Below are 15,752 nucleotides of genomic sequence, written 5' to 3' on the forward strand. Positions count from 1 at the left end.
AAAGCATCATCAGGCAATACTCCCTTCACATCCCTCAAACACTGTACTTTGAGAGTAATTGGGATTCAAAATGCTTAGAAGCGCCTTTCACAGAAGAAAATCAAGCGCTACTTGCTTCACCATCCTCCAACGAAGGCAAAGTTTGTAAAACTAAGATATGAGTGAGGTGGGAGGTGTATTTATATGCATTTTGAGGTTTGGGAAACGTTGCCCCCTCCTGGTAGGAACTACATCCCATATGTCACTAGCTCATGGACTCTTGCCACTTACATGAAAGAAATTTCTGATGGGATGGCTACCTATCATTAAATCATACCCAATCCCTATCCAAAAGGGGATCCTATTCCCCTTTCTATCTTCTACTAGTCTTGTGGAATTGGTCCTATCAGATCTTTTTCCACATTCGTGGATTACTAACTACAGGGAGGTGCATAAAGAATTTACCGGCTTTTGATCGCCTGTAAACCAGGATTTTTTGGGGGCTTTTATTTTGTTTTTTGTTTTTTTTTCTCTCTTTTCTCTTTTGTTTTTAAACTGAATAATGTAAGGGTTTAAAGGGACATTAAACACTAAATACATGCTAGATAGAAGATGCATTCAAAGAAAAGATTAGTCCATGACTAACATGTAGTTGTATCTTTTAAAGTTTCATTAGTTGTTTAAAAAGTGACAAAATAAGTGTAAAGTTTTAGTGTCTATAAAACACTGGGAGCTGCCATATTGTAACTTGTGTTACCTTCTCTGCTGTGGCCAATTAGGGTCAGTTATAAATAGGTCACTAGAGTGTGCAGCCAATGGTTGTGCTGGATTTAACAGTGTTCTGCACTTCCATTTCTAACAGGAACTGAAAAGCTCACAATTTCAGAATGGAATTACAGGCAAAGAGGACAAAATAAATAATGAAAGTATATTGCAGAGTTGTTTTATTATATACAATTTATCATTTTATATTACCATCTCAAAGTGTTTAATGTCCCTTTAATATTTCTTATGATTTTTTTTCAAACTAATCTGTGTAATGTATTAAACCTCCTACGTACGGCTACGTCCGCTGTATATGATGTTATATACATCTTTGTCTGGTTGTAATTCAATTGTGATATGTCAACATTGGTTGCTTCCTTTTTGTCCATACATAAATAATATTTTTTGTTTAACTCAATAATCCTGAGCATATCTTGATATGGTCTTATGAAACGGAGCAAGGTTTTTAAAAACAAAAAGGTAAACAATAATAGAATAACTCTGAAAGGTTTTCAAAACTGCACACTCTATCATCTGAATCCTGAAAGTTTGATTTCCATTCCCCTTTAAAAGGTACATGAAACCCAATTTTTTCTGTCATGATTCAGATATTGCATGTGGTTTTTAATAACTTTCCAATGTATTTCTATGATCTAATTGTTTTAGTTTTCTTTGTATCCTTTGTTTAAAAGCATACTTAGGTAGGCTCAAAAGCTGCTAATTTGTGGCTGAACATATATCCCTCTTCTCACTGGCTTTTAGCTAACTCCCAGAGTGCATTGCTGCTCCATCATTCATTGATGATATTTATTTCTAATGAAACTCCACAATAAATTTATTTCATAAGCCATAAAATTAAAATTGTAATACAGAATTTTAATAGAGAATGAAGAATATAATCAGTAATCCATTATAAAATCATATAAATTACAAAACGAACAAAACAAATCTGATTAAATCACGATAAAAAGATTCATTTGTTAGGGAATAAAAAGGTGCATAATCCTGTGAGTATTATGCTAAGGTAGTAAAATATTAAAAATATGTTTCCTCTTGTAGACACAAAATACTCTATGCTGTGTTTGTAGTTTCTAGCAAAAAGAACCCTACTTGCTATGCAAGTAACAGTTGTTTGACCTTTTTGTCCATATGTTAAGAAAATGTGCTTCTCAGTATTTAAAGGAAGGTTTTACCTCATTTGCTAATTAAAGTTATTAGACCTCAAATTCATTTTACTCCCCCACCCAAAAAAAAACCCCATGATGTTAGAACTTATGTAAGACACTACTGATTGTTATAGAGCTACAGCACAGCATAGTGGCTGTCCTGTTACTATCAATAGCAGTGAGCCGCCACTCAAGCACTGCAGTAATAGTAAAGTAATAGTGAAAGTTACTATATTTTATGGAAATTATTAGAACATACTGTAGGGTACTGTTACTATTATGAGCAGCAGCCTGTAATGCTCCCACAGACCTATTTTTGTATTTAAATTAAAAGTTATTGTGTAGCTACTTTTAACTGTCAATTAACTCCTTTTATTGGTATACAAAGCTAAATATGAAGGATGAAAAATAAATGATCCACCATAAATTAGCCCCCATAGAAAATAACCCTATTAACCTAGCCTCTACTATCCTGGCCAAGATCCCCCTAAAAAAGTTACCTTAATTGTGGAAATGATCTCCCGACTGCTTCTATCCTGTGATCCCACCATCAAAAATACACATTTAATTCTATACATCCCAAAGGGACCCCACTCCTCCGCAAAACCTATACACAATGCCTAACACTTGACCCCCCCCCCCCCCACACACACACACACACTGAGTCTCCTCTATTGGGATAACAATTAAATACAAATAACCAGCCATTAGTAGTGCTATTATATAGAAACGCGTATAACACACTGTCACTAAATAATAGCAGAGTGAGTATTATCAGGTTATTAAAATGAAGAAGCTATGAAATTCGTTGATGTAAGGTTTTTTTCATAATGGCCCCATTTTAGAAACTAGCCCCTGGTTTGGCAAATAATTGCAATACTTGCTGATAGGCCAATGGAACTTTGTTCAGAGAGTGCATGCAATAAGGGTTTATTTCCCAGAACTGGACATCCCAGGAGAGCTATAGGATAATGAGTTAAATCAGCTTTAAAATAAAGTCAAATTGTCTTGTCATATTAGTCTCTCTAATCTTTAACATAGTTTAGAATAGTTGTATACTTTTTGATTAAGAAGAAAAACATTGTACATAATTATATATTTTAAACTATATTACATTAGATATTATTAACATTTTCCTGCCAGAAGAGTCATAAATCCACAGTCTCCTGAGACATCTAATTTAATGGTTCCCTCTTCATTAATCTCAGTCTTCTCATGAAGCCATATTCTGGGAACTCGTCAAGCAGTTGCTGCACCTGTGATCACAAATATATGCTGAAATTATGAACACTAACACTATACAACATCAATGCAAGGAAATATACATTTTTCTCTTTTGCTTTAATACCAGTGTTTAAGGTGGGCACAATTACATCTTTAAGAGGCTATTACATCATCAATTCATTTCAAATCTGAGTATTATGGGAATCCAAGAAACCAACGGCTAGATTTGGAGTTTTGTCGGTAACGACCCGAAAAACTAACGCCGGCTTTTTTCTGGCCGCACCATAAAAATAACTCTGGTATTGAGAGTCCACATAAAGGCTGCGTTAGGCTCCAAAAAAGGAGCGTAGAGCATTTTTAACGCAGCTTCAACTCTCGATACCAGAGTTGCTTACGCAAGCAGCCAGCCTCAAAAACGTGCTCGTGCACGATTCTCCCATAGGAAACAATGGGGCTGTTTGAGCTGAAAAAAACCTAACACCTGCAAAAAAGCCGCGTTCAGCTCTTAACGCAGCCCCATTGTTTGCTATGCGGAAACACTTCCTACGTCTGCACCTAACACCCTAACATGTACCCCGAGTCTAAACACCCCTAACCTTACACTTATTAACCCCTAATCTGCCGCCCCCGCTATCGCTGACCCCTGCATATTATTATTAACCCCTAATCTGCCGCTCCGTAAACCGCCGCTACTTACATTATCCCTATGTACCCCTAATCTGCTGCCCTAACATCGCCGACCCCTATATTATATTTATTAACCCCTAATCTGCCCCCCACAACGTCGCCTCCACCTGCCTACACTTATTAACCCCTAATCTGCCGACCGGACCTGAGCGCTACTATAATAAAGTTATTAACCCCTAATCCGCCTCACTAACCCTATAATAAATAGTATTAACCCCTAATCTGCCCTCTCTAACATCGCCGACACCTAACTTCAATTATTAACCCCTAATCTGCCGACTGGAGCTCACCGCTATTCTAATAAATGTATTAACCCCTAAAGCTAAGTCTAACCCTAACACTAACACCCCCCTAAGTTAAATATAATTTAAATCTAACGAAATTAATTAACTCTTATTAAATAAATTATTCCTATTTAAAGCTAAATACTTACCTGTAAAATAAATCCTAATATAGCTACAATATAAATTATAATTCTATTTCAGCTATTTTAGGATTTATATTTATTTTACAGGTAACTTTGTATTTATTTTAACCAGGTACAATAGCTATTAAATAGTTAAGAACTATTTAATAGCTAAAATAGTTAAAATAATTACAAAATTACCTGTAAAATAAATCCTAACCTAAGTTACAATTAAACCTAACACTATCAATAAATTAATTAAATAAACTACCTACAATTACCTACAATTAACCTAACACTACACTATCAATAAATTAATTAAATACAATTCCTACAAATAACTACAATGAAATAAACTAACTAAAGTACAAAAAATAAAAAAGAACTAAGTTACAAAAAATAAAAAAATATTTACAAACATAAGAAAAATATTACAACAATTTTAAACTAATTACACCTACTCTAAGCCCCCTAATAAAATAACAAAGACCCCCAAAATAAAAAATGCCCTACCCTATTCTAAATTACTACAGTTCAAAGCTCTTTTACCTTACCAGCCCTGAACAGGGCCCTTTGCGGGGCATGCCCCAAGAAGTTCAGCTCTTTTGCCTGTAAAAAAATAAACATACAATACCCCCCCCAACATTACAACCCACCACCCACATACCCCTAATCTAACCCAAACCCCCCTTAAATAAACCTAACACTAAGCCCCTGAAGATCTTCCTACATTATCTTCACCATACCAGGTTCACCGATCCGTCCTGAAGAGCTCCTCCGATGTCCTGATCCAAGCCCAAGCGGGGGGCTGAAGAGGTCCATGATCCGGCTGAAGTCTTCATCCAAGCGGGAGCTGAAGAGGTCCATGATCCGGATGAAGTCTTCATCCAAGCGGGAGCTGAAGAGGTCCATGATCCGGATGAAGTCTTCTATCAACGGCATCTTCAATCTTCTTTCTTCCGGATCCATCTTGCAGACCTCCGACGCGGAACATCCTCTTCTCCCGACGCCTACTAGCCGAATGACGGTTCCTTTAAGGGACGTCATCCAAGATGGCGTCCCTCGAATTCCGATTGGCTGATAGGATTCCAATCAGATTGAGCTCGCATTCTATTGGCTGTTCCGATCAGCCAATAGAATGTGAGCTCAATCTGATTGGCTGATTGGATCAGCCAATCGGATTGAACTTGATTCTGATTGGCTGATTCCATCAGCCAATCAGAATATTCCTACCTTAATTCCGATTGGCTGATAGAATCCTATCAGCCAATCGGAATTCGAGGGACGCCATCTTGGATGACGTCCCTTAAAGGAACCGTCATTCGGCTAGTAGGCGTCGGGAGAAGAGGATGTTCCGCGTCGGAGGTCTGCAAGATGGATCCGGAAGAAAGAAGATTGAAGATGCCGTTGATAGAAGACTTCATCCGGATCATGGACCTCTTCAGCTCCCGCTTGGATGAAGACTTCATCCGGATCATGGACCTCTTCAGCTCCCGCTTGGATGAAGACTTCAGCCGGATCATGGACCTCTTCAGCCCCCCGCTTGGGCTTGGATCAGGACATCGGAGGAGCTCTTCAGGACGGATCGGTGAACCTGGTATGGTGAAGATAAGGTAGGAAGATCTTCAGGGGCTTAGTGTTAGGTTTATTTAAGGGGGGTTTGGGTTAGATTAGGGGTATGTGGGTGGTGGGTTGTAATGTTGGGGGGGGGGTATTGTATGTTTATTTTTTTACAGGCAAAAGAGCTGAACTTCTTGGGGCATGCCCCGCAAAGGGCTCTGTTCAGGGCTGGTAAGGTAAAAGAGCTTTGAACTGTAGTAATTTAGAATAGGGTAGGGCATTTTTTATTTTGGGGGTCTTTGTTATTTTATTTGGGGGCTTAGAGTAGGTTTAATTAGTTTAAAATTGTTGTAATATTTTTATTATGTTTGTAAATATTTTTTTATTTTTTGTAACTTAGTTCTTTTTTATTTTTTGTACTTTAGTTAGTTTATTTCATTGTAGTTATTTGTAGGAATTGTATTTAATTAATTTATTGATAGTGTAGTGTTAGGTTTAATTGTAACTTAGGTTAGGATTTATTTTACAGGTAATTTTGTAATTATTTTAACTATTTTAGCTATTAAATAGTTATTAACTGTTTAATAGCTATTGTACCTGGTTAAAATAAATACAAAGTTACCTGTAAAATAAATATAAATCCTAAAATAGCTATAATATAATTATAATATATATTGTAGCTATATTAGGATTTATTTTACAGGTAAGTATTTAGCTTTAAATAGGAATAATTTATTTAATAAGAGTTAATTAATTCCGTTAGATTTAAATTATATTTAACTTAGGGGGGTGTTAGTGTTAGGGTTAGACTTAGCTTTAGGGGTTAATACATTTATTAGAATAGCGGTGAGCTCCAGTCGGCAGATTAGGGGTTAATGTTTGAAGTTAGGTGTCGGCGATGTTAGGGAGGGCAGATTAGGGGTTAATACTATTTATTATAGGGTTAGTGAGGCGGATTAGGGGTTAATAACTTTATAATAATAGCGGGACGGTCCGGTCGGCAGATTAGGGGTTAATAAGTGTAGGCAGGTGAAGGCGACGTTGAGGGGGGCAGATTAGGGGTTAATAAATATAATATAGGGGTCGGCGGTGTTAGGGGCAGCAGATTAGGGGTACATAAGGATAACGTAGGTGGCGGCGCTTTGTGGTCGGCAGATTAGGGGTTAATTATTGTAGGTAGCTGGCTGCGACGTTGTGGGGGGCAGGTTAGGGGTTAATAAATATAATATAGGGGTCGCCGGTGTTAGGGGCAGCAGATTAGGGGTACATAAGTATAACGTAGGTGGCGGTCTGCAGATTAGGGGTTAAAAAAATTTAATCGAGTGTCGGCGATGTGGGGGGACCTCGGTTTAGGGGTACATAGGTAGTTTATGGGTGTTAGTGTACTTTAGAGCACAGTAGTTAAGAGCTTTATAAACCGGCGTTAGCCCAGAAAGCTCTTAACTACTGACTTTTTTCCTGCGGCTGGAGTTTTGTCGTTAGAGTTCTAACGCTCACTTCAGAAACGACTCTAAATACCGGAGTTAGAAAAATCCCATTGAAAAGATAGGATACGCAATTTACGTAAGGGGATCTGCGGTATGGAAAAGTCACGGCTGAAAAGTGAGCGTTAGACCCTATTTTGAGTGACTCCAAATACCGGAGGTAGCCTAAAACCAGCGTTAGGAGCCTCTAACGCTGGTTTTCACGGCTAACGCCAAACTCCAAATCTAGGCCCAAGAGTGGTAATGTTGGTATACAGCATGGAAAAGGGAAGGCTAAGCAGTTCCTTTCTATTCTATACATTCTTTCTAACTAGCTTCACTTGTCCCCAAAGTTATAGCAAAAGTATCCAATGTGTGAACCTTTTTGTATAATTTTTTACTGGTCATAAAATATTTTTTGTTTCAGTATCTATAAAATAAAACTATAAATTTGAAAGTTGCTTAAAAATCTCTGCTCTGTCTGTATCATGAAAATTGTGAGTTTAAATGTTCCTAAAGGAAACACTACTTATTTTAACTAATGCTGTTACAGTGAAACAGTCACAAAAATGGTGTGGGCAGTACCAAAGTGACCCTTATTGAAGTCTGCTTACTTGTTTTTAGTGTCAGGTTAATAGTGCTCTATTTTTGTTTTGAAGTTCATTCTTTCTTATTGAGGCATGGGCTGGGAAAAAAACTATCTCGCTTAGGCCCTAGGACGTGCAGTGTGCAAGAATGAGTGGACATGCAAGAAATGCAATGCAAGAAACCTTAATCAAAAATCTTGAAAGCAATGTTATTTACACAGGCATCTGACAAATATAAAAGTCATGCTTTTTGAAAATCCACATCTAGCAGGATTTATTGAGATTGATTTAGATCACGTTTATCAGAAGCCTTGGACTTCTAAATTAGCTTTCCAACATTTGAATAGTTATTGCTAATGGAGAACTCTTACTGTGAGCAAGGGCCATTTTGACTCAATTTTACATTCCTGAAGAACATAGGCATAGACAGCCCTAGTGTTATGCCAAATAGGCAACTGCCTAAGGCCTCACATATGACGGTCTAGTATAGAGGCATAGAAAAAGTATGCTGTTTTGTTTGTCCCTGGGACAGCTTGGCAGGATAGGGCCGGTTTTGCTTACCAGCTTCTTCTTGGCACAGCTTGATATTTTATACCTCACACCCTCTTAGACACAACCACAAGTTCTGACTGCTGTCTAGTGCAGGCTCCTTATACCTCTTACAGGAATAATACTGTGCTTCGATTTTTTGGAAATTATCACATCCCCCATAAATTCTTCCCAATATGTATCATTCAATGTATATATATATATATCTAACCTGGCAGTAATAGCATCTCTCCTCTATTGAAGTACTTATCAACAGATCTCTGACACATAAATATCTTTCTTCAAGTTAATGAAAGCAGAATTACCTTAAAGGGATACTGAACCCAATTTTTTTTATTTCATGATTCAGATAGAGCATGGAATTTTAAGCAACGTTCTAATTTACTATTATCAATTTTTCTTCATTCTCTTAGTATCTTTATTTGAAAAAGCTTATGGGCTGGGCCATTTTTGGTTGAGCACCCTGGGAAGCACTTGCTGATTGGTGGCTACATGTAGACACTTCTCTAGCCTCCTTAGACACACTAGCATGATAATGCATGGACTTGGATTAAAGGGACATAAAACAGGTTGAGATCTGTGCATATCCTAAAAGCGTTAATTAATTAAAAATAGTTTGCATAAAAAATTGTTAAAAAATTGCTGGCAAGTATTTTAAAATAATTTTTAAAAATAAGCAAAATGAATTACATAGCTAAGCTGCCTGGAGCAGCCAACTCTACCCCTCTTATCAGTGTTTAGGCATTGTATTTCACCTGAGCTCACAGCTTCTAGGCATGCTCCAGCAGATAATCCCTATGCACTTTTGCATTCTACCAAAAGAACAATAGATATAGATACAGCCATAGAAGGAAATGTATGGGGGGAGTTAGAGCTTTACAATTCAGAAACTAAAAAGAAAGTGTTAATGACGAGGCAGTGCAGTATAAAATTGCAGGTAAAGTAATTAAAGTACATATAATTATATTTTGTCTCTATCCCAACTTGTTTTATGTCCCTTTAATAGATGAATGAAGTAGAAGATATATTAAACTGAAAACCAAAGAAAACAGACCATTGATAATCCTGAGAACCATCAGGCTTCTCCCCCTTAGTGCCTGAAGTAAAACAGGCCCATTTATCAAGCTCCGTATGGAGCTTGAAGGGCCGTGTTTCTGGCGAGTCTTCAGACTCGCCAGAAACACAAGTTATGAAGCAGCGGTCTAAAGACCGCTGCTTCATAACCCTGTCCGCCTGCTCTGAGCAGGCGGACAGGAACCGCCGGAAATCAACCCGATCGAATACGATCGGGTTGATTGACAGCTCCCTGCTGGCGGCCGATTGGCCGCGAGTCAGCAGGGGGCGGCGTTGCACCAGCAGCTCTTGTGAGCTGCTGGTGCAATGTTAAATGCGGAGAGCGTATTGCTCTCCGCATTTAGCGAGGTCTTGCGGACCTGATCCGCAGTGTCGGATCAGGTCCGCAAGCCCTTTGATAAATGGGCCCCAAAGTGTAAGCTCTAATCTGAACAGATGTTTCTGTAGCATGGGCATCACATAACTGTCTCTTGAAAATGTTTCAGTTTTTTTCTTTATCACTTATTTGGTATTTCCCTCTTACATGTTTCCTCTCAGCCTGATGTTATTACTGCAAACAGAACCATTTGTATTAATATTTTACTTATTTGCCAGCAAAACTTAGAACTAAATGAACATTGGGCACATACAAATTTGCTGACACACAACCTAGAATGTTCAATGCTACAGAACTATTTGTATAAGATTCATTTAAGTGTATAGTTTTTTTAGCCCATTAAGGCATTCACACTCACAAATGCAATATAGCCTTTTAGCGTCAATGAAAAAATTCACACTATTGCAAAATGCAAAAAACTTGTGCAGTTAAGCAGTAACATAATGTATAATTCATAAATGCACTTGTTTGTAGTCTTTACAAAAGTGTGAATATAGCAACATGGTGATAGGATCAATTAACATCACAATATAACCACAAGTGTTTTCTTAGTCTCAGCAAAACTCAGGAAGTGCAGCCACACCCTGTGCGGCACCTTACCGTATATGCGTTATTTATAATTCATATTACTTTTGTTCTTACATTTTTAAACATCCGTTCTGATTCTGAATGCCTTTCTTCCAATACCATCCTCAAATAACTGACATGAAGAAAAGACAAGGACTTCTCAGGATCTAAAATGACAAAGAACATACTTAGTATAATGACTCAGAGTGACGCAGATCAGGGTTTTCTAACTAATTTAGCTACAGCATTTTACAGTTTACAAATGGGTTAAACCTAGGACATAAAGCTTCTGAGCAACCCATAAACTCACCTGAGGATGCAGACATTCACACTCTGCAACCAATAACATTATACAACTTTTCACTAATATTACACAATCCTTCCCCAATGACTCAAAACTTTAAGAAATACTGGGCAACTAAAGATTATGAGTTTTTGCTCATTGTACACTATTTCAAGCCATTGAGACTGCTCATACTTCTACTTTCTACAAAAAACATTGCTTTTGTGCATAACATTTTTAGATGTACAATTTAAACAAATTGGGTGAGCTTGCAGGGAGATCGTATTTCTATATTTACTCCAAATTCTCCTCCTCCTTTCTCTCAGCTCTTAAAGGGACAGTATACTGTAAAATAGTTTTTCCCTTAATGTGTTAACAATTGCTTTTTTTACCAACTGCAGAGTAAAAAATGTATGAAAATTAGCTTTTTAAGATTTATTTCTGTATATTAAAGCTCTGATTTTGTGTTTTGAAGCCACAGCCTAATAAAATAGGTTAAGCTTGTAGGTATAATCAGATCTCATTACTGTATCACATTGTGTACATATACCTGCTTCTTTATCTTATATCTGTCCTTAAACCAATCACCAATACTTGGAGAGAACAATGGAAAATCAACATTTTATTACCTTATCTCTGCTTTATCACACTGGGAGTGTAATTTCTTCTGCTGGCTGTGTTTACAAAGCTTATCTATAGCTGGTACGCGCGGCCACAAACTTTCAGAATAGGTGGGGATACCACATGCTAAATTAACAATTTCAAATGCCAATATAAGGGTAAAGGAGCTACTTGTAAACAATTTAATACACTCCAGCAGGTAAAGTGGATCATTGGGAACAAATTAAAGGGTAGAAAATTTTTGAGTAAACTGTCCCTTTAAGCTAAAATTTGTCTTTCTAAAATTCTTTGAGGGTCTCTCAGAACTGACAAGATTTCTTAGATAATATTGCCAAAGCAGAGAGCTTTGGATAATCAGGCCCTTAGACAAAAAACAATGGAAAAAATTAACATTTTATTATCTCTCTGCCCCTCATGACCACTGGGAGCATGATTTCTTCTAAACTTTCAATGATTGTCTATAACCAGTACTTAAGTACTGAAATTTACAGTATAGGTGGGGATACAACAGACAAAGGCAGCCATTTCAAACAAAAAAAATTATTAAAACAATTTAACACATTCCAGAAGTTAAAATGGACCATTTGGAATAAATTAAATGGGAGTAAAAAATGACAGTATGCGGTCCCTTTAATATACAATGGTGTAGATTCAATGAGGCTAGTTTTTAAAGTACAGTATTTCGTGTTTTGATATGGTGACAATAACATTCATATTTAGCAGTTGTGAAATATTTTTTTTTTAAGTAAAACAAACATTAACATTTAATCAATTTGAGCTGGGGCATTATGCGTACAGTACATGTGTGTATGAGGTGTATTGCAGGGGCGTATTACTGCCTAGGCAGACAAGGCAGTTTGGCAAGGGGGGGCACTTTTTTGAAGCTTTAGTAGGAGCAGTGTTCCACCCACAATAGCGTCAGAACCAGCAGAGCACAAGAAACAGCTGCTGAATTAACTTTCTAGTAGTTGCTTGCTATATGAGTACAGTCAAGCTGTCTACTGTCTGTAGATCTGACTGTTCTCATATAGCAAGCCTCACTAGAAAGTTAATTCAGCGCTACCCAGATTAAGAAGCCGGTTGCCTTAGCCATGCCTTGCACAGCCACTCTGGTGTCTCAAAGTCTCCTGATCTTGAGCCCAACTGCCGCCTTCACTCATGTGTACCTGGCCGGTGTTCTGTAATATTTGCCTACTGTGTTACGTTTTCCTACCTACGTAACGCGTACAGTCAAGCCTACATCTAGATAGAGCACTTTCATATCCGCCAAACGGAGGCTGATGTCAAAATTATTGATCGTATGGTTATATTTGACTGTTTTTGAGTGCAGATCTCGCTCAAACATAAAACTTTAAAACATAAACAAAAAATATTATGTATGTTATTAGCTTGTGATGATAGCATTTATTTTATAAATGTAGTTTTTCAGGGTACAGAAATGTTTAGATTATTTTTGTTACATAGCCTGCAAAATGGATTAAAAAAAATTAGCGCTATCATCACAAGCTAATAACATACATAAATGATTTAATTATTTATGTTTGAGCGAGATCTGCACTGAAAACAGCAAAATATAATGTGGTCGGAAAATTATACAGAACATAACCATACGATCACTATTTTTTTTTTTATTTTTTTTTTTTAAATAATTTTTATTGAGGTGAAATTCAAAAACAGCATAAATATAATATTTCAAAGGCTGAATGAACATAAAGGAAAAATAACATATGTCTTTCTAGGCTCAATACACACATTTTTTAAAAAAAAAAACAACAGTCAATGGTCAGAAACAAAACAAAAACTATACAGCCCATGGGGTAGAGAACCTCGAAATTTTATATTTTAACTGTCATCTGGTAGAGGTGTAATTGTTATGGAAAAGTCACAGTGCAGAGACTAGAACTTAGTGTATCGTACGTGAGTCCCATTTCGGCCTAGGGGGCAAATGGGAATCCATTTATCGGTCTAACCAACGGGGAGGCCCGTGGATTGGTATAGTTGGGGAGGGGGGAGAGGGAGAGATAATGGGACAAAAAAAGGGGGACCCAAACTCAGACCCATCAGTCGCAGGGAGGAGGGATATGGTGCATACCCCTCCCTGTCAATGCGGTCAGCAGGCAATATCAGGGATACTCTACTTACAGAGAGAGAATTTTGCCCTCTCCCAAGGAGTACCAGGGCTTCCAAATTGAGGCATACAAATCTGCTTGCTGGCGTAAATTGTATACATAACTCTCCATAGACCTAAAGTATGAAATAAGTTGTATCAAGGCCTGCCAACTGGGAGGATTACGTTGCTTCCAGTTTCGTGCAATCAGTAGTTTCACCGCCATCAGGATCATTATCAGCAGAATGCACCTGGGTGCGGGGAGGGACCCGAGGCCCACATGGATCAAAGCTGTCTCCGGGGTCAGGGACACAGCCAGCCCCAGTTGACAGCTCAGGGTCCCTATTCTGCTCCACAAAGATGTAATGGCAGGACAGGTCCACCAGATATGGAGGGGATCACCCACCAGCTGGCAACCTCTCCAGCAGAGGGGAGAGCAGTTTGGGAACATTTTGTGTATCTTGGAAAGCACATAGTGCCACCTGCTCAGGAGATTGTAGACAAATTCGTACAGTACAATGTAATGCAGTGAATTGATATTTTGGTATGTGAGATTGCTACGGTCCAGTCCTCTTCAGTTAAGTCTACTCTCTAGTCTCTTTCCCACTCCATCATCTGCCTAGTTTTGGTCAGTTTCGGAGCATTAAGAAGAATTTGGTAGTGGGAGGATAAGGGAGAGGTATGTTGGGTGACTGTGGATAATCGGGTCTCCCACAACGTTAATGGTCTAGGAGGGGCTTCAAAGAATCCCCAGGATTTCAATATAGAGAGTAGCCTTAGCAGGTCAAACCTGAATCTAGGCTGGATATCATGAGTGTTAGCCAGGTCTGTGGGTGACGCTGGGTTCTCCCCTAGGAAAAGGTCGGCCATTCTGAGTGGAGAGAAAGCCTGCCTCACTGCGAGGCTCACTAATGGTAGGACATACAAAAGGCCTGAAATTGAGTGGCATGGTGAGGGGTGTGGGGAGACCATGGGATTATGGCGGAGATGCAACCAAGAATTCCTGCAGTGTAGGATCATTTTATTGTTGATCGGAATATCCGAGGCACAATGGGATGGAATCCAGAGAAGGTCAAGCAAGGTCATATGAGCTGGCAAGGATGCCTGCTTGATTTCGAACCAGAGGGGACCAGCCCCTTTTGTATTCCATTCTGAAATGTGGGCTAAGAGGGCGGCTTCATAGTAAAGCCTTATGTTCGGGAGGCCAGGTCCTCCAATGAGGACTAGACATTGCAGCAGAGTGGCTGCGATGCGGGGCTTCTTTCCATTCCATATGTACCGATTATTCACCGCTTGAAAGTAAGCAGCAAGAGTGGGACTTTTATTGGCAAGCTTCTGAAAAGATAAGTTAATTTAGGAATCTGCATCATCACGATCACTATTTTAACATCAGCCTCTGTTTGAAAAAAAAATATGGCAGATATATATATATTATATTTTCCTACTATGCATTTATTGGCCAATGTCCCCAATTGTCCTTTAAATTTGATTCTTTCATCTCTTGGGTATTTTCTTAGAGACTAAACTGCCAGCCCCATTCCAGAGCCTTTTTTATTGAAATGCAGACAGATGGTACACCCAATCAGATGTTGCAGCACTTACCACATAAAATGTAATGGGAGTATGCTGACGTGAGCATAAATTCACAAGTGCGGGAAGGTGTTAGCTAGTAATGAGGCCAAGAGAAAGAACCTAAGGAGTGCAGAAATATAACTTTTACTCAAGGTTTGAGTTTCTTTTGGAAGTGAAAAGGTTAATTTCACACATGCAAATTGCTATTGTCCTCTAACATTGTACAGTGATATGGATGTATTATAAGGAATATGCATGCGGAATGGCCATTGTATTGGTGATTTGCAATTATATAAGATGTAACTAGTAAGCTTCTAGTAACTTCAAAATGGGATTCACAGTTTACTTTCAACTCTGGTAAGTTGTTCTCAAACGATACTAATGCTCAAGCAGGAAAACTTTACTTTACACTTGTATTACACACAGATGCTTAAGCTATATACTTGTGGTAGCAGTTTCACATCACATTTTTTGCTAGTAATCTTGGGCAAAATATCTTTCCACTTGTAATATAGGCCTATATTGGTAATCCCTGCCCTGGAGGTATTTATTAACCTCCTTTTTTGAGTGTCATTATTTGGAGACCCTAAAAGAAGCTTGGTCACTAACCACAAAAATGTGATGATTAAATGTTATATCTGTGACCTCACGTGTTTTGGGCGCTCATTCTGTGTCCTGTAAATGAAAACCAGGGGGAAAAAAACTACAATAAATGAACGGTATGCAACCAGAATAAGGATATTAGTAGTTTTAACACCTGATGAAA

General features: G+C 38.2%; 1 protein-coding gene across 3 annotated transcripts in view; it reads right to left on the reverse strand.

Annotated features, from left to right (window-relative positions):
* Positions 1-1,599: 1,599 nt before the first annotated feature.
* The window catches only part of LOC128656401 (mucin-3A-like), a 116,533-nt gene continuing 102,380 nt past the window's right edge, over positions 1,600-15,752 (reverse strand). For all 3 annotated transcript variants that reach the window (XM_053710283.1, XM_053710282.1, XM_053710281.1), the window contains exons 7-8: positions 10,479-10,570; positions 1,600-3,166 (exon numbers count right to left, since the gene is read on the reverse strand). In XM_053710283.1, coding sequence (XP_053566258.1) covers positions 3,086-3,166; positions 10,479-10,570 — 173 coding nt within the window. In that variant the 3' untranslated portion in view covers positions 1,600-3,085. The remainder of the gene's footprint in view (positions 3,167-10,478; positions 10,571-15,752) is intronic.

Source organism: Bombina bombina, chromosome 4, assembly GCF_027579735.1.
Source record: "Bombina bombina isolate aBomBom1 chromosome 4, aBomBom1.pri, whole genome shotgun sequence".
NCBI lineage: Eukaryota > Metazoa > Chordata > Amphibia > Anura > Bombinatoridae > Bombina > Bombina bombina.